General features: G+C 40.9%; 1 protein-coding gene across 16 annotated transcripts in view; it reads left to right on the forward strand.

Annotated features, from left to right (window-relative positions):
* Positions 1–19,599, forward strand: part of PTPRK (protein tyrosine phosphatase receptor type K) — a 340,426-nt gene that overhangs the window by 167,020 nt on the left and 153,807 nt on the right. For all 16 annotated transcript variants that reach the window (XM_083176754.1, XM_083176759.1, XM_083176755.1 and 13 more), the window contains exon 7: positions 10,621–10,914. In XM_083176754.1, coding sequence (XP_083032880.1) covers positions 10,621–10,914 — 294 coding nt within the window. The remainder of the gene's footprint in view (positions 1–10,620; positions 10,915–19,599) is intronic.

Here is a 19,599-nt window from a genome sequence, read left to right on the forward strand (position 1 = left end):
CGGCGGTACGCGTCCTCCGACCTTTTCATACCCCCACTATCCACGTCGGCGTGGAGTTGAGAATAGAAAGTGTGGCGAGCCCGAAGCGTGGCGAGCGCACGCGGATACCTGTGAAGGCCGCGAGGGGACTCCGATACCTGTGAAGGTATCCGCATCCCCTCGCGGGGCTCGCCACACTTGTGGCTCGCTATGCTCGCCACACTTTCTATTCTCAACTCCACGCCGACGTGGATAGTGGGGGTATGGAAACATAGAAACATAGAATTTGACGTCAGATAAGAACCACTTGGCCCATCTTGTCTGCCCCTTTTTTTAAACATGTTACCTCAAACCATATTTGATCCTTATTTTTGGAAAGGTCGGAGGATGCGTACCACCGCCCCTCGCGGGCTCGCTGCGCTCGCCACGCTTCGGGTTCACGTTTATAGTGGGGGGGGGGGGTGGCGTGGGGGTGCATTTAACATTGTAAGCACCCATTACGGTGCTTAAAAGCACCCTTTAGGGTGCTTATACAATCTTTCATCGTATAGGGGGCAGAAATCGCGTTGCATCGGGTGCATGGCATGGGATGCGATTAAAACATTGCGCGATGGAAATCGGGGGCGCCGCCAAAATACACAAGTACCACATTTACTAAAATGGGAGTTCTGTTGAAAATTAGATGTTGCCCATAGCAACCAATCAGATTAATTTTTTTTTTTAAATCACCTTCTAGAAGATCTGATTTTGTTTCTATGGGCAACATCCCATCTTCAATAGAACTTCCATCTTGGACATTTCCATACTCACTGGGCGATTCCCTGCAGCGTTCGATATATTGATAACTCGATCGGCGAGGAGAATGTTGACCGTACACACTGACCAATATCAGCAGACATTGTTCAGTGAGGTCACCCACCCCCACTTAGTACATGCAGTCGCTGATGATATTGTCACATTAAGCTGCATGTACAGACAACAAGGGGGGGTTGTTAACAACCTGCCACCGCATGCATCGTTAACAATATTGACTGTACATATTGGATGATAGTCATTCATATCACCCAGTGTGTGGGTTTAAAGAGTTTAAACACTCAGTCCACACAATGCAGATGTAAGATGAGATGTGCGTGTACTGTGTGATTGTTTTGCCCAAAGCACAAACTTTAGTCTTGTTTACAGCTTGTGCTGACCACACTAAAGTCTCTTACACTTCTGCTTCTTACACGAAAAGGATAATAAAATGATTGCCTCAAATCAAGGTGAACAAAATGCCACAGTGATGCATAGTGCTGGAAATTCAGTATGCAGAAGTTTGCAGTTTCTAGTGTGAAATAATTCCAATTTCAGCACTTCAAGCGACCGGTAAGTGGCATGTCACAAAGATTAAATGCTTCCAGAAGCCATGTGCATGAAAATATGGTGAATTTGTAGTTTACCACTTACACAGTTCAAAGCCACATCTTTTTGCTTAACCTCTGGAGTGCCAAAGTGCAAATAAGAAAGCCAACCCTGCTCTTCCTGTGCCTTGCCTTAAAACAAATCTCGTGAAGTGAATTTAAATCCTCATTATTGGTTTGCTGAGACGATGTTGTTTTGATACAAGGTTCCAATTATTTTTAATGGCCGCAACATTTTTTCTTCACGTTCAGGGGGGTATACTACTGCAGAAGCTAGTTTATTGATTAGATTATAAATAGGCAGCATTTTATTTTCTGTGTAAGGAAATTGAATGAGTGGTTTATACCCTACTCTACACGTAGGCAGTGGGAAATTACCAGTGTGAATTTTGCAGAAAGAGATCATAAATCATTATTTGCCACGTGCTGACTAAACGGTTTTCTGCAATGTTATTTTGTTCCAGTCAGTTCAACTAACCTGTTTAATATAATATCATTGTGACATCCCAGTGTATACATTGCTAGTACCCTGCACAAACTAGAGATTTGATCCATCATGTGTGAATCTAATTACCCAGTGACATGCAATTTGAGCCCAGATACAAAGCAGGCTCTGCCAACAATATAAAGTGATTGCAATAGCGTTTATTCTGCTAAGTAGTCCGCATCCTCTCTGTATTCATCTAGTGTAGTGTTGGTGAAAATGTTTGAGCTATAGAGGTAAAAAGAGAGACATATGTTAATAACCAAGTACGATGTATGGATGATATTAAATAAGTAGTGTGTGTGTGTGTGTGTGTGTGTGTGGCAATGCCTACTCATGATCTGCCGGTTACTTTTAAAATGACCTCCTAGACCTCTTACACCCAATGCCATTTACACTATGTAAGGGGTATGCAGTGGCTAACAATCACTTGTGCATACACACTAGATGTTTTTTTTTATTTTTAGAATGATATGCACGATATTGTTAATGATACAATCCTGCTAGTGTGTATGCACTATATTGTTAATAATACATTCTCCCGTGGGTCGTTTGGGACAACCTCTGTTGTCTGTACATACAAGATGATGGAAGATACTGCGCATCTTGGCCCCTGCTCCGCAGATACCCCCCTGCTGTTTTCACCTCACATTGGCAAGTGAGTATGTACTTGGCGATGCTGGCACCTCTGCCGCGTCCCATCACGAATTACCTTCCTGGGAACACATCATGTAATGTGTAGCCCGCCTTTCTTGCTTTCAAGCAGCCCACTATAGAGTACAGTCTTGACCCCATTGTGGTCTACTTATAATAAACTGAAGCACATTTCCATGAGCATTAACATAAAAAAAAAGTTTGTAAACACACAAATTTTGTTGCTTTTTTATATAAGACTTTAAGTTGGGTATACATACTACCAATACATCGGCTGATCAGCCAAGTATTGTGTAAACCGCTTGACACCCGTACAAACTGAACCAGAAATAGCTTAGTTTGTATGTTCTTCTATGGGAGGTGGTCAGTGCAAGCTATTTATCGGCTAACATTCCTGCATACACAACTCTACAGTCATCGAGCCAACACAGTAGTTGTGTACCCAGCATTACTCCTTCATGTTCTTTAGAAAGCTAGAACAGATGCAACTATGCTAGCACCGGGCATGTTTTTCTCAATTTTTCCTGAAAATGTGCCTCTGCTGATTAATTTGATATGCAACACCATGTATGTCTGTGCGGCAGAATCTCTGTATTTGTATACAAATTATTGGATGCAGCCGCCATGGTTTTTTTTCCACGCAAAGTTGCATTATGCTTGGTATACAGACTTGGACACACACTGGAACATTTCAGCTCGCAGCCTTCTGAGCTGGTGAACTGAAATAATACTTTTTGTGGTGCACCTATTAGTTTACATTGGTTTACATGATTTACATGGCTAAACTCTGGTCTGCGTGCGCATGTCATGTGCAGAAAGAAAATCTGAATTTTACCATGCGATCTCAAGTGCTGGTATATCATGTGCAAAAAAACTCCCCACCATTTAATTGCCCCAAAGGTGAGCAACATTTTATTAGCGCTAGTAGCTGAAAGTAGAAAAATGACCAACAATAATTAAAATGTGTGCATATGTCTCCTTTAACTCCAGTGTAACAATGTAATATGTGGTTCATGAAAGAGAAAGCATGATATATGTAAAACTTTCCACAACACAATGAGTGTTAATTGGCTGGTATTAGAAATGTTGTTGTTATCTGTTTAGATTCAAGTCAATATTTAGCAGACCTTTGGGATTTTTTCGACACTTGGGTCTGTTGAGGCTGGTATTCAATTTTGGTGGTGTTCTAAGGAATATTTAAAAAGCTACTGAACAATTTCTTGTTATATTACAGACTGATTAAAATATATGCATAATTTATAAGCAAATTGAGATTTTGAAATGATCTCTAGTGTTTTCTCCAGGGCCTCTAAACAAAATGCATCTGGTTATTTTGTGATACACCTCACCTTCTGCAGTACTATGCAATCATTTTCTCAAACTTGTGGTTATAGAGAATAAACTTAAATGTGATATGATGGGCTAATTGGCTCTTTTATTATAAAAGACAATTGTGCTACGCATTTGGGTGAGCTTTTCCATGGATGTGAAATCCTATTCTATGCTCTACAACAGTAGATCCCAATCTGGGGTACGTGTACCCCTTGGGGTTCTTCAGACCTGTAGGAGGGTACAAATAATATTGGTAATGGCAGAAGAAGAGGAAGTCTTCTGATGGCAGAAGTATTGCATTACTGTGGAGATTAACCCAGTTGCGTTAATTCCGGTTCTTGTGCTGTTGCCGACCAGCAATCCACTGGGAGCTACTCATGCTGCCCTCAGATCATCTGCCGCATAGAAAGATGCAGCATTAATCCTACAGGTGTTAGCGGGAACCCCAGATACAGTACACAGTCAGTGGAACTCAATTTCTGACTCTGCTACTCCTTTATATAAAGATGCATATAAGGATAAAAATACCGCTTACTTCCATGAGTACTGTGGATATTTCAAATTGAGATGAGGGGGTACTCCTAAATTAAAAGCCTAATCAAAGGTATGGGAATGAAAAAAAGTTGGGAGCCGCTGCTCAATAATTATTTATTTATTACGTTTCTTATATAGCGCACACATATTCCGCATAGTTTTACATAGAATAGTTGAACAGTCACATCAGCTCCTGCCCCAGTGGAGCTTACGATCTATATTCCCTACCACATGTACACGCGCACACAGACATTCTAGGGTTAATTTTTTTGGAAGCCAATTAACCTACCAGTATATTTTTGGATTGTGGGAGGAAACGGGAGTTCTCTGAAGAAACCCACACAAGCACGGGGAGAATATATACAAACTCCGCACAGTTAGAGGCATGGTGGGACTCAAACTAGTGTTAGACCTATTGACAGTAGATTTAATGAATGCATAACCTTCTGACTATGGGCCGGATGCACCAAGCTTCAAAAAGTGATAAAGTAGAGCATGATAAACAATCGGCTCCTGTCAAGACTTCCGTCAATATTTAAAAATATTTTTTTTTTTGTACAGTTCAGGTCTTCTTCAAACTTCAGGGTTTATTTGTTATCACTCTTTGGGCAGTATTCAATGAGAAAAATTCTCCGTGTTTTATGGAGAATTTTTGCTTTTTTCACCTTGGACGGAGCATTTTGCTCTCCAAAAGTGAACCACCCTATTCAATGTGAAATATTCGCCGTCTTTCTAAGTGATTTTCGCCGTCTCTCTCCGTGTAGAAATTCTCCATCTTTTGATGGAGAGCTGGAATGTGAACTTTTAATCTAAAAGGTTTTTTTTTTTAATTTTGGTGTCAAAAAATCAGGTTTTTTTTTCTGTGAAGGGGCATGTTATTTTTATTCATGTGCTTATAGCACATGAATATATATTTAATAAAAAAAATATATATATATATTTTTTTTTTTACACAGTGCAGCCAGCAGGGGGCCGGAGCGCTCGAGCCGCTCATTAGATATGCATATATTCACTGCACCCGATCGGAGGGGCAGCCTGTGCTGCCTGGGTCCCGGGGGGGCCCCCTACCCTCCACATATGTTCTGGGGCATCCAGGGAGACTTTAATCTCCCTGGATGCCACCGTCCCATGGCTCCCTGTCAGCTCCCTGCCGCGGACGCTCGTCCGCTGCAGGGGTTAAGACTCGCCGCGAGTGGCGGCGAGTCTTTAATACGTTGAATAGTGGGAGCAGGAGGCTCCGGAACACGGAGAGTGCATGGCGAGAGAAAAAATCTCTCGCAATGCACAGAGAATTTTCTTCATTGAATACTGCCCTTAGTCCTGTTACACATGCATAAACACTAATAGTCACCTAATATTTAGACTGGATGTAAAGGTGGAGTCCACTAACAGGCGTCACCATTACTGGTAACACTCATTTCAGCACTCCTGGCATGATTTATCGCAAAGGCCGCAACCTCTTAAGCACTCTGAAGGTGATGGCTGTGGTCTAGCTGGCCCAGCCCCCAATGTTATCACTCCAGGAGGTGTGACAAGCCTCCCCAGAGATTCTAATGGCTGCCATGAAAACTGGGCTATATGAAGTTCTGGCTCTTGCTCTGTGCTGCATGAGAATATTCATTATCATATGAACTTTTTCTTTAGTAGGGAATTAATGCCATAAATGCTTGCAAACCAAAGTTTTCAGAGTTTGCTTCTGAGAACTGACACCATCTTCAGATGTTGTCAATTCCCATGATTCTCTTGCGCCAAACCAATACTGAATTGCTACAGTAATTATGTTTCCACCATAGTAACTCGCAGCAAGTTGGATACTTTTTTCTTTGAGGTCTGATGATTAATAGGCCTCTTTAGGGCTAAAGGTGTTTCAGAAATGGCTACAAGCTTCAATCAAAACAGGCCTTAGTTCCTTCAGATGAAAAGACAATGGCCAGTATTCAATGCCGGTGCGAGGGGGTTAAACTGCGAGGATCACAGAAAACCAGTGATCCTCGCAGTTTAACCCCCGCGACGGCCGCTCGCACTATGCAACGTTCCGGGGGAATCCTCGCCATCACAGAACTGCGAGGATTCCCCTAATCTGCGAGAGCCGCGGCTAGTGCAGCAAACTCGCTGTAATTAGCCTCGGCTCTCGCAGCTTTTGGAGGCACATTCGCAAATTCCCCCTCGCTCAAAAAACGGAGCGAGGGGGAATTTGCGAATGAGGGGGGTCAGTTGAATACTGACAGGGTGAGCGGTGACTGCGAGCAAAAAGTCCTGCTCGCAGTCACCGCTCGCCCACGGCATTGAATATATGCCAAAATGGTTTAAGCAGATGCTTTCAGGATGCTGGTGCTGAGAAGACAGACACCAGCATCACGAACGAAGGAATATCAACAGGGTTCAGGTAAGTATACTTACCCTCCCCGCTAGTGCCTAACTTCTGTACCCTGCCCCCTCCACCTCACAGCATAAGTCTTCCCTTCCTTGATCTAACCTTAACTTGCTTACATTTGGGATCCTAGCAGTCAAGATTCTGACACCAGTGTCCTGGTGAGTTTTAGAATGCCGGCATCTCCCTGGGACAGTGCTGTCCCTGCTGTGGTGTTTGGCAATGACACCTGCAGCTGTAGAAAATAACTGCAACTACCCATTCATACATTGTCCTGCACAATGTTAAAGATAGCAGTGCTGTTAACAGATGCACATAGTGCTCCTGTCCCAATCCACACATCTCAGTCATACATGGGGGAGAAGTTGTAGCAGTGCCCATAATGTGCGCTGATAACGCTGCTCCCCAATACTACCCCACAGATTCAGAGACCCAGTTGCACACAGATATACAAGTGTCATTAATCAGCAGTGTCTCTTGGTACATTCCAGCTGCATCATGTATTTGCAAATATGCTTTTTCTGAAAAAAAAGGAGCCCAACACGAGCAGAGTCGGAGGACCTAGTGCACTGAGAGGGGCTGTTCAGCGCAAGTGTAGCCATGGTGTGTGTGGACACACATACAGATAGTGGTAGATGCTCAATTAGTTCAGTAATACTACTCAGGTGCATGAGGGAGGGGTTAATACTGAGTAAGTTAAAAAAAAAAAAAAAAAAATACATGGTTTCCTCCAGCTCACTGAATAGTATTAGTAACCAATCTTGAACACTACATGATCATAGATTTCAGAGATATTGGTTACATATACTGTACCTGTGCAGGTGTATGTGGACACCGTTGCAGTCTTTTGATGTTTATTAAATTTATTTACCTTTTGTATAGTGCGTTCAATTAATGTTATTAAGAACACTGAAGCTACTTTAGGTTATTTAATGTGTCTTCATAGACAATTCATCACTTATGTACACCATAACATATGCTCATCCTTAAACATACCAAGAAAATGCAGCTAGATTTTGGCAGGAACCCCGTTTCAGTTTTCCATCTATATGAAGGAGAAATATTGCCCTGATGATCATCAATAATTTTAGTTTTTTTAGTCGTATTTACTATGTGGATTTATGCTATATGCAAATCAAATGTTTATATTTCTAAAAGTCAATATAATGAGTAAAAAAACTGGCTTGCGGAATTATTGCTTAAATATAGGATTACTAGTGACACAGACCGTGGCAGGGAGTTATGCGATAAAGATGACATTTAATACTTGCCAGTTTTACTGGGCACTGTTCACAGCATGCCGTGCAAACTTGGATTGGGGGGTTAGTATCAGCGAACAAGGAATTTAAGCAATCCTGTTACTAGGCACAAACATTTCATTTCATTCCTGTGTAATCACTGCAGGAGAGGCTTTGCCTTGTTATAAGGACAGAAAAGCCATGCCTGAGACCATGGGGTTAGGTCATCTTTGAACAATCTATTTGAAATTCATTTTCATGCTTGAAAGAGAATCTTTCAGGTTCACGAGCTTGCTAAAAATCAGAACCTTGTTTGCTTTGCTTACAAACTCAATAGTCGCCACGCACGCCAATGTGAAATTAGGCGTGTATGAAAAGAATGACTGCATTTTTTGTGATACTGTGAATGTTTGATGTATTCCAGATTTGCTTAGAGGGATTTTACCAAGATTTGGGATATCATAGAGTTGTTCAGTTTTCAACCTGATTTTACCACAATGATGACTGAGCGATCGATTATGATGGGGCCAAAATGAGGAAGCTCAGACCTAAAAGCAGGGCCACCCATCACACCTTCTGTTTATCTATCCTTGGAAAACCCTGTGCCATTGTGACAAATGGGTGTGGATCATTAGCTTGACCATTAGTGGTCTACAATCAATAGGTCCACAAAGGTTGTTACGGGTTTTTCATGTTTTTTTGTGTTTGTCAGCAGATGTCGACATGAACACCATATGAGGGTACCGTGATCACTGACATGGCTCTCCATGCTTTGGGCATGGTGCCTTGCTGCGTTTGGCACACTTATATGTTCCCTCTATGCCCACTGGAATGGGAAAGTATGAACAAGTCCGTTTTAACAAAAAATCATGAAAAACTCATGTAGACTATTTCTATGTCGATTTTTTTTTTCTTGGATCAACCTTTTGACAATGTCGACCTAATCCATGTTGACATTTTCACGTGAGTCGACCAATACAGGTCTACCTATTGACTGTCAACCTAATGACAGCATACCATGATGACCCAATGCTATTGATCTGCACAGTACTATTGCACGGTCTCTGCACATCTGCGGGATGGGTGATGGCCTGAGCTTCAGACACTCCAACCTCCCCCGTTTTATTCAGCCACTGTCAGGGGACCCTTGGGGGTCATTGATAAAGAAACCGTGATTTGTCTCTTTAATAATCCTGTCTCAAACAGCAAACTTTTATGCAACAAACGAATAGCATTAAACCAAGAAATTAACTGAGACAAAGTATGTTCTGTAGTGTTGATTGTTTTTTGTTGGGTTTTATTGGCAGACAGTGAATTGTGTCTGTGTGTATGTGATTTGCATTGCAGGGCACTTTTGGCAAACTGGTATTTATAGTAGGAGAGGTAGTACACCAATATCTGAGCTATTTTAGTAAAGCAAAATAATGTCCTTCATATTTCTAAAATTACTGTTATCCTTTACTGTAATTAATTGAAGCATTGAATGATTGAATATTTGAGTCCTCTGTCTCACACACATGAATTTTGTCTCTATTTTCATGAGCACTTTTTAGACTTTTATTTACATCCTATTTCTTTGATCTATTTTTCAGGGGTTTTCATTTCCTCTGATTTAATGTTAGCACTTATCTCTGTTGGAAATGTATGTGCAGGTGTTGATATTACAGAGCAATAGAGGCACTTGCCAGTAGCTGACTCACAGGACTATTAGCACTGCGAGTCAGTTATATGGGTTTATTGACAGATAGCAGGTACAGCCATACTCACTATTACATGTACCATGGTCATGGAGTTACGTTTAAACTTAGTGAGGTAACATACAGCTAATCAGCTGCTGACGGTATACTGCAATTAGGTAATGGTGCAGGGATACTGCTACAACTTTTGTATATGCATGTAATAACCGGGTGACTCATAGTAGCTAATCAGGAGGCCCCTCTCTCCTACACAGTTTTAAGATGGCCCCATGCACATGTTTAGTAGTGAACGTGGTTGCCATCTTGTTATACGGCATGGAGCGAACCCAACCCCCCCCCCCCCAACCCTTCCCCCTTGCGAACAGGAAGACTAGTGTCTAAACCAGTGAAGGCTAACCCTGACACTCCAGCTGTTGTTGAACTACACATCTCAGCATGCCCTGCTACAGTTTTACTATTTGGCCATGCTAAAACTGATGCAGGGCATGCTGGGATGTGTAGTTCAACAACAGCTGGAGTGTCAAGGTTAGCCATCACTGGTCTAAACAGTAGCACACTACTCTTTTAACAGACGTCAGCCTTTCAAGACCTTTTTCCACTCTGCCAAGCCCTTATACTGTACTTGATACATATTGTGGCTACTAGTCTGCTGAGGTATAGTTTTAGTTTTCTTTCAGTTTTGATGAGTATTCTGATATGCACTAGATGTAATCTGCTAAAGTAAGATCCGTCACATTTTAACTTGCAAGTGAAATGAGGTTCTCTAATAAAAGATGGCTCGAAATTGGGCCCAAACAGGCCTCTAAAGTACAGCAGTGTTTAATATGGACAAATACTTCTTGTATGCATGAGTAATGTATATATGTTATCTATTCCAACTGTGGCTTACAATTGAACTAATTATAAGCTTGTTGATTTTGTTTTTCTACAGAGCCGCCGAGACCAATTGCTCCTCCACAGCTCCTGGGTGTTGGTCCAACCTACCTTCTTATTCAGCTGAATGCTAACTCTATTATAGGAGATGGGCCTATCATTCTGAAGGAGGTAGAATATAGGATGACCACAGGAACCTGGACTGAAACGCATGCAGTAAATGCACCAACTTACAAACTATGGCATCTGGATCCAGATACAGAATATGAGATTAGGGTTTTATTAACCAGGCCGGGAGAGGGAGGCACAGGACAGGCAGGGCCTCCATTATTCACAAGGACCAAGTGTGCAGGTAAGGTTTGGACACTTTTTATGTAATGGAGAGATAGATATATATTTATGTAATAGGATTGTTCATTTAAACATTTTCTTCTTCTACACATACAGTAAAATAGACATAGGATTAGATTCACTAAGCTTTAAAAAGCGAGTGATCTAGTCATGGAGTTCATATCTTTTTTTTTTTTTTTTTTTTTGTATTCTTCAGAAAATGGTTAATATCCGGGTCCCCTATGTTTAAGGGGCGTATGCAGAATTGTTCACTACTGCATTCTGTCCTTCCAAATGGCTTTCAATCAATCTATATCATTTATCTTACAATGAATCCAGACTGTTTAATCAATATGAGCAAGTAGTAAAAATGTTTTTTTTGTCCTAAATAGCAATGTACTGAGGATATTTTGCGGTTATCCTGCATTTAAAAAAAGAAAAAGTCAGTTTTCAATAGAGTTTGGGTTTAAACATGTTTTATGCATATTATATGGGAATCCTTTCCAGCACTGAAGATATTATAAGCCAACCATGTCTTTGACAAAATTGCCCAGGTATTTGTTGCGGTTTGAAACATCCATATTTTCCATATGGTTATATTGATCTTTCATTCTGGATTTATTGTGAAGTGAACTGGAATGGGCTGCTTGGACAAAAAAAGAAGAGCTTTTAAGGAAAACGTGAAGGAAATTAGTAGTTAGCAGCTTCATCTCCATGGTTCCTTTTATACCATTGGACCAGGTCAGTGTACTCTAAAGGGACTGAAAGAAAGAAAGAAAACAGAAGCTGTATGAATGATATAAACTTTAATAGTTAAGTTCTGAGCTTCATGATTACTACAAAGGGTATTCCAGTTTTCTTGGTATCTATCAGCGGAAATATCAGTCTATCCGTATTCAATCCCAACCGTTTTCGTCTGAATCTTGCTGCTGCAGATTCGGCTGTTTGTAAAGCTGTTTGTGAATCTGTGTTTGTGGAAATGATCTATAGATTTTGAATTTCTGCGAAAAAGATGTGGATTTTGGGATCCATGTCTTTTACAAATTTCTAATTGTTTTCAGAACTATCAGGAACAAAATTAAAGATTTGAATAGATGGATTGTGAACTCAATCTATTCTGCACAACAATGGGCGATATTTCCACGAATCGGAAATATCGGGAAACCTTAACTTACCCCCAGTCTCTTTCTAACTTAAAAGCAGTGGTCTACTTTTTTTCTACTAGAATGCCTTATGGTACTTTTCCATTTCAGTACACACTTTTTAATTTGTTCTGGCATACAGTAAGGGGATGTTCACATGTGGACAACCACTTCCTAAAGACACTTTCCCATTACATTTACTGGTAAGAACTCCTCCTATGGACAGACCATGATAGAAGCAACAGTAGAAGGGAGGTTTTTGTCATTGGGTAACTACATGGGGCCATCTTGATATCAGTATAGAAAAGATTAGCAATAAAAATGTTTGTCTGGAGGTGCGCTGTAAGTGCAGCATAGAGCCCCACTTATTCCTGCTGTGTGGGATCTTGCGGCTAATCGAAGTGACCCCAAAGTCTTAGTGGTATGTGGCTGTGCTGGGATTTTCATTTTGATTCCCTTCTGTTATTACAGTAATGAGAGTGCCGCATCTGAATTATCTTAAAATAACCCCACCGCAGAGGGTCAGCAAGACCAAAGCCTCTCCGTACTCTGGAGGATGGATTAAGTGGAGCTGGCATTTGAATTTCTGAGTGGAGCATGGCTGCCTTTCGCTAAGCAGCTATGCTAAGCAGTACTTCAAATACTTGTTTTGTCAGGTCACATCACAGAACTGACAATTAAATGTGGCACTATCAGCATTTAAATCACACACACAGAGTATGGAAATTCTCTGAGATTAAAACAGCTCAGCCAAGTCAGATGGTGAGCTAAACAAAATAATGAACCATCCCCAGCCTTTCCGCTTTTCTTTCCTTTCTCTGCAGCATTACAATGGCAAGCAATCTATTTTATGAATCTCTGCCTTTGTATTTTCTTGCCACCTTGCAGAGTGCTCAGTCTAATTGAGAAACAACTGTCATAGCTCCAGGAATTTTTTTTTTTTTTTTCATTTTTTTTTTTTTTTTCATTTGGTTATGTGCTTTTGGTCTAGGCTTATTTCTGATTTTGCAGATGACTATTATTGTTGTGATAAAGTAGACATTATTATTTTTTTTAACGCAGTTTACATTGGCATTGCTCAGTACATTATATAAAAAATAAGAGGATAATGCTCTACACAGGAATTACCCCTCCAACCTGTCAGTACCATTTCCACGTTTACATGTCCCCTACCATTCCCCCTGATTAGGGACATACTGTAGGTGCAAGAAGAAATGCCCCAGTAGTTAATTGCATTGGGGATATTTGTGTCAGTAGGGTTTGCTTTGAACCATTCTGGTCACTTAACACCCAGCTTTGACACTGTATTAACATGTCCTGGGGTTGGACATAGTAATTAACCACCAGTTCCGTTTATTAATAGCCTCACTGAGGTTATCTGAAACAATACAGCCTCATACTCTACCATGATCTGTATACCTTGGGTGATATGGTCACTAAACTGCTACAAAGGGTTTAGTATATAGTGCAGGCAGACTGGGAGAAAGCGTGCTGTAGAATCTGCCTCAAAATGCTGCTTGGGGTATATCTGTGTGTGCAGATTGTGTCCATACTCATGTGACCCAGGGCAACTATCACAGATCCTTATAGCTGCACACATCTCCAGGAGGGACACAATGCTCTGTTTCTGGACTTCCCTCTTAATTTATGATTGCCATCACCTGTTTTGAACAGGTTAAGTGATCAGAAAGGTGTTTCAATATAAGTGATGCCAATCATATATTAAGAGGGAAGTCCAGGAATAGAGCATTCTGTCCCTCCTGGAGAGGGTCATGTTGGGAGATATGCAGCTGTGATGTATTTTGCCTTTAAACTAAATGTTTTATTAAAAGTGGCTTAAGCATACTATTCTAATCCCTCAGAATTCATATGAAGCTTCAAAAATCTAGAGAATGTATTAACTCTCAGGAGCATGGCATGCAACTCTCTTCTGCACAGCTTTTGTCAACCTTGTATACTTTTTAGATGTTTATATGTAATTTGGATCTGATTTCTATTTTACATCTGACTGTTCATCGCTGCGGCATTTTGTGGTGGCTTTTATGAATTAGTAATGAAAAAATTTATTTGTAAAAAATATTTTTTTATAGAAATTTCACATAAAATAGATTTAATTGCATTTGGGCTATTTAATGTTCTCTTTTTTTTCTGAGTTTCGGAATACCTATTCAGTCCCGGCTGTGTTTGGCCGGAACACACTGCTGCAGATACTCTCGGTTCCACGTCTTTTTCGGTTTAAATTTGCTAATTTAGCACCCGTTTCCATTAATGCAGATTCAGCTTTTCAGAGACCTGAATCTGCAGAAGAGTCTCTGCCAAAAACAGCTGGATTGAATAGGTCCTGGCTGCTATTTCAGAGGATTGGAAATATTTGCCGGCATTGAATACCCTCTTAAGCTTGGTTTGAAAAATTAAAGGTAGGAGCTGATTGGCTGGTGATAAAAACCGGACACTTTATCACTTCACCAATCTTTATAAATCTACCCTCTCAATGACAGCAATGAAATCAGGTGTGGTGTTCCTTTGTCATCTGTTTCACAGATCGTCAATCTTTTTCCCAGATCATCAATCAAATTGAATTGAAATTGAACCTTGGTGTTTTTTTAAATTTCTAAGTAAAATTTCCCAAATATGGCTTTAATTTTCACACCACTGGGTCCAGAGGCACCTTGATGCCGAGTTTGGCGGCTCTGTGTGCCACGATGTCTCCGCAATGCGACACACACACACGCACACACCCTTAAAATGTCCAGTTTCTTTTCAAGGCCCCTAATGAAATACTGTAACCTTTTAAAGGATTGTCTGTTAGGATAACATACTTTCTCTTTTTTTTTAGTATTGATGGCACTGTGTATTAAACATATTCATATTTACACATACTAATTTCAGTGCCAGAATGGCTACCTCTGTATTTTACTGGTATGATGTAGGGATCAAAAGTGTATGCTGTGCAAAACTAGAGAGAGAGTGTGAGATCTTGTAATATAGTGTATTTTTTTTTACCTGGAAATCCTTAGTAAGTGGCACTTCTGCGACTGCCGCGGCGTATTTTCTATAATTGGACAGGCATCAAATTAGTACACAGTTTAACGGGGGGAATGCAGGACCATCTCAACTTTTGTATTTGTATGCTGTATTACATATGGTTGTTGGTTTCTTCCATATGAATATTGAGCGCTGTCTGAATTTCTATACAGTATGTATTTAGCTAGGGAATAATATCTCATCCCCGCCACTCCCACCCTCACCCCCACCCCCTCCTCTTTACTACAAGCCCATCCAGTCAAGTGTTTATCACTGAGATAAATGCAACTGTGCAGTATTTATTGATTTTACTGTTGGTTCAAATAGTTATCAATCAGCTAGACAAATTATTGGAGACTATTAGCCCATGTAGAGATTGCTGGTAGTAGAAGTCAGATATGATTGGTTGCTTCTTGAAAAGTGAGGTCTTTAATTTGTAATTGTGATGTATTTCTAAGATATTACCTAAGCTTGACTGCTTATGATAAACCTCATATTCCACCACAGCCAGTTACCAATTATCATTCTATATTCCTTAAGCTTGAAGCCTCTGCATTCATATGCAGTGGCGGATTCAGGGGGGGGGGGGCACCTGGGCACATGCCCCCCCTGTCATTTATTTTGTAGCTGAGGACCAGGGCTTTCCAACGAGCCCAGCCCCTTGTCTCTAGCCCCCCAGGAACCGGAGATATCGCCTGGCAAACCTGTAATGTTTTTTTCCCATAGGATAATATGGGACCCGTCAATTCCGACCCCCACCCGGTTCCGACGGCTGCCAGTTCCCGCCCTGGCATCACAGAAGCTTCTGGTTGATTTCATTCAATTCCAAATCGCTGGGCCTTCAATATGATACCAGGCTGGTCCAAATCGGTCAATAGGTTCCAGAGATATTGCGTGTAAACCGATTTTTTTATTTTTGAAATGTAATTTCATGGCTGTTCATGTTCTTTGAGGGCAGATTACTCTGGAACCAAACGTTGCAGTTTCACTGGACCAAAATCATTCAAAGCCCACTCAAAAGTTCTTCAATATAATACTTGTCTCATGTAAATGGGTCAGTTGGTTCCGAAGATATAGCCGGTTAAATTAGATAACTGGTTAAAGGGGGGAGGGGTGGTTTTCTCTCCCCCTCACACCAGAAAATGCAGGGACTAGGCTGATGTAAAAGGGGCCAACCTGGGAATGCATTTTCTGGTGTGAAAGGGGTATTATTTCAAATAGCCGGGACCTACAGTGCTCTGAATACAGCTAGGCTCTGCCACTGTCAGTGGCTATCAATTCTGCCTGGCGGCGGCTGTCCCCCATTTACCACGAGCATGTATTCCCCCTTGGCAATGAGCATGTAATCCCACATCGCAACGAGCATGGAACCTCTGGCAATGAGCATGGAACCCTTGGCAATGAGCATGTAGAGAAGCAGCACTTATGTAGCATCATTTTTAATAGGCATTATGGTGTTTGGCATAACACATAATTGACATAATGCCGTGTAAATTAACGTGTAATGGACGTTATGGTGTAAATGTTTAATGCGAGCCTTTGGTGGACAATGTCCCTGTTTACGAAGTGTATTGTGAATTTTGGCTTAATCTGTGTGGCATTATGTGAATTCTGGCTCAATCCATGTGGCATTATGTGAATTTTGTCTCAATCCGTGTGGCATTATGTGAATTTTGGCTCAATCCATGTGGCATTATGGGAATTTTTTCCCAATCTGTGTGGCATTATGGGAAATTTTTCCCAATCTGTGTGGCATTATGTCAATTTTGGCTCATTCCATTTGGCATCATGTGTAAGGGGCAAGTATAATGGGGTCTAGTATTTTGTTGCATAATGTGTAGAAGTTGTATATGGTGTTGACACGCCCCCTGTTGAGTGGCCACACACCCTTTTCTGGAGCGCACCTTTGGCGCGCGCACAACTACATCCTTCACTTTTGTCGCCATGGTGGGCCTGCATACTTTAAATGCCAGGGCCTATTTTTTAATTCCATTCCCACCCTCTCCTTCCGCTCTCTTAGCATGTACACTAGCACCACTAACACCGCCCCTCCCCCACCCAAACCCTTTTTTATCATGGTGCCCCCCCTGTCATTTTATCCTGGATCCGCCCCTGTTCATATGGGACTCTTTTATCTGTGTTGACTAAAGATATTGTATCCCTGTAAAATCAGATCTTTCTCTGTAAAGCTCAGCTTGATACCCCCCCCCCCATATATATATATATATATATATATATATATATATATATATATAAAATTTGTAATACGTTTTAATCATGGGGTTATTAAAGCATTGTCAGTTCCTTGCTTTGCCTCTCAATTATTAGTATTTTCATTTCTGCAAGCATAATTATACAGCACTTGCCTTCTTTCATCTCTCTTATGCTAAATAGCATTTGATTAATGCTCAAAGTGCCACCTTGTTTTCTTGTTTTATGCAAAGCAGGCTTGGTGTGTGAGCAGTCCTGCTGGATGTGTGTGTGTTTGAAGTGTGCAGCACTTTTTAAAGTTTACTTTATGTCCCTATCATAAGGCTGCAATGAAAGAAAGATGGAATTCGGTAGGGTAGGATTTCTTGTCAGAAATGTAACCTAAATATACTGTCGTTTAAAGGAGACTGGGTAACTTTTTAAATAATGCCGTTTTTTTAATTGTGTTTTTAATAACTGTCTACTGAAATTCAGTGAACCAAATAAAAACGTCAATACGTCCGAACAATTGCCCTATATTATCAGTTAAGAGTGCAATTACATCATCTAAAAATCAGGTGGTTTATCACTTTGGAAGCGGTACATCTGTCACAACAGATTTAGGTCTACAGTCATTAGGTCAACTGGCCCCAAAGTCGACAGGGTTAAAGGTCGACATTGGTTAAGGTCGACATGGACCAAGGTCGACAGTCATTAGGTCGACATGAGTTTTTCACTGTTTTTTTACCCGAATGTCGCCACAGTCGATATGGACACAGTTGGAGTTGAACCGCAGCCCCTCGCTTCGCTCGCAATGCTTCGGGCACTATTTTATTATCCCACCACGCCCTAGTGTATGGTAGGGCATGAAATACCGCCTTTCAGCACATGTCGGCTCTAAAAAAACAGTGAAAAACTTCTGTCGACCTTGACCCATGTCGACCTTGACCCATGTCGACCTTGACCCATGTCGACCTTGACCCATGTCGACCCTGGGGCCAGTCGACCTTCCGGGGTCGACCTAATGACTGTCGACCTAAGTCTGATCTGACAGATGACCGTTTCCCATCACTTTATTGTATCACTTTTCAAGGCTTATTACATCTCGCCATTAAAGTTTCTAGCATTCAGTAGTCTTCTTTTGTATGACTTTGAAGTAATGGCCTATATACTTTAATTACTTCTTTAGCAACACACTATTCCAAATCAGTCTTCTCACAGTCTGATTTGACTGATTATTTACAGTTTCTTGTGTAGCAAATTCCGTTGTGCTCTACAATAGGAAACAGTGATTAAACAAAGTCGAAAAAACGGACATGGAGGGTAGGAGGGCCCTGCTCGCAAGTTTACAATCTGTAGGGATAATATAGATTATTTATTAACTATAATTTATAAGCTTCCATATACTTTTCAGTGTTGCTAGAAAAAGAAGAAAAAAGACTCTCTCTTTGTTGGGGCACTCTTGGATTGTTGAGATTTAAACAGAAATGAAAATATTACATGTCTAGATATTGGAGTGAACCTCACAGACCACTTGCCAGTGTGTGGCCCAGAAATAAGAAAAGTAACCGGCTGAAAATACTAGATAACAAGGTTTTGAGGAAAACAGAGCTGCAGTACCCATGAACGGGGCTGTCTCCGAGTCCTGTTTATGAAAATGTTACAGATATTAAAATGTAGCTTTTAATGTACACTCTTTAAAATATACTAGACAAACATGTAGACAAAACAAAAACATATATACGAATAAACAAACATATGTGCAGCAGGGTATTGCAATGCAGCACAGTCTGATACCGCTACTGATAACCATACACAATAGGGCTCCTGTGTTGTAACTTAGTACAAAAGTTATTGCAACAAAAGTTGCTGTATGTAATAAAGGTTTGGTGGGTGAAAATGCACCCGTCACATTTACACACAGGAATAGTTCCTTTACCTGAGTGTCAGATTAATGCCACAGAGGTCAATTGTCACACGTTACAAAATTCAAGTATCAATTATTTAGACATTTAGGCAGTCAGACGATGATTTGGCAGATTTATTACAATCTACCCACCACCATGTCAGCATTTACACAAATGTTGGCAATGATGGTTAATCTAAATAGCTGCAACTAGCACTAATGTACAGGTAAATATATTGGTTTTGATCCGAGCTAAAGCAAAAGCAACCTCTTGTTGGTTATATTTTGCCGACCGTTATCGTGTCAACACGCAGCGCCTGTCATCAGCAATACATTTGTCGGTGAACCGACACCAAAGTGTTTCTCATGCACTGCAGTCAGATAATAATTTGATACTTAACTAGCGCATACAGTGTTACAAAGAGACTATCACAATCTACCCGCC

The sequence above is a fragment of the Crinia signifera genome, chromosome 3 (genome assembly GCF_055691185.1).
Source record: "Crinia signifera chromosome 3, ASM5569118v1, whole genome shotgun sequence".
In the NCBI taxonomy this organism is placed as follows: Eukaryota; Metazoa; Chordata; class Amphibia; order Anura; family Myobatrachidae; genus Crinia; species Crinia signifera.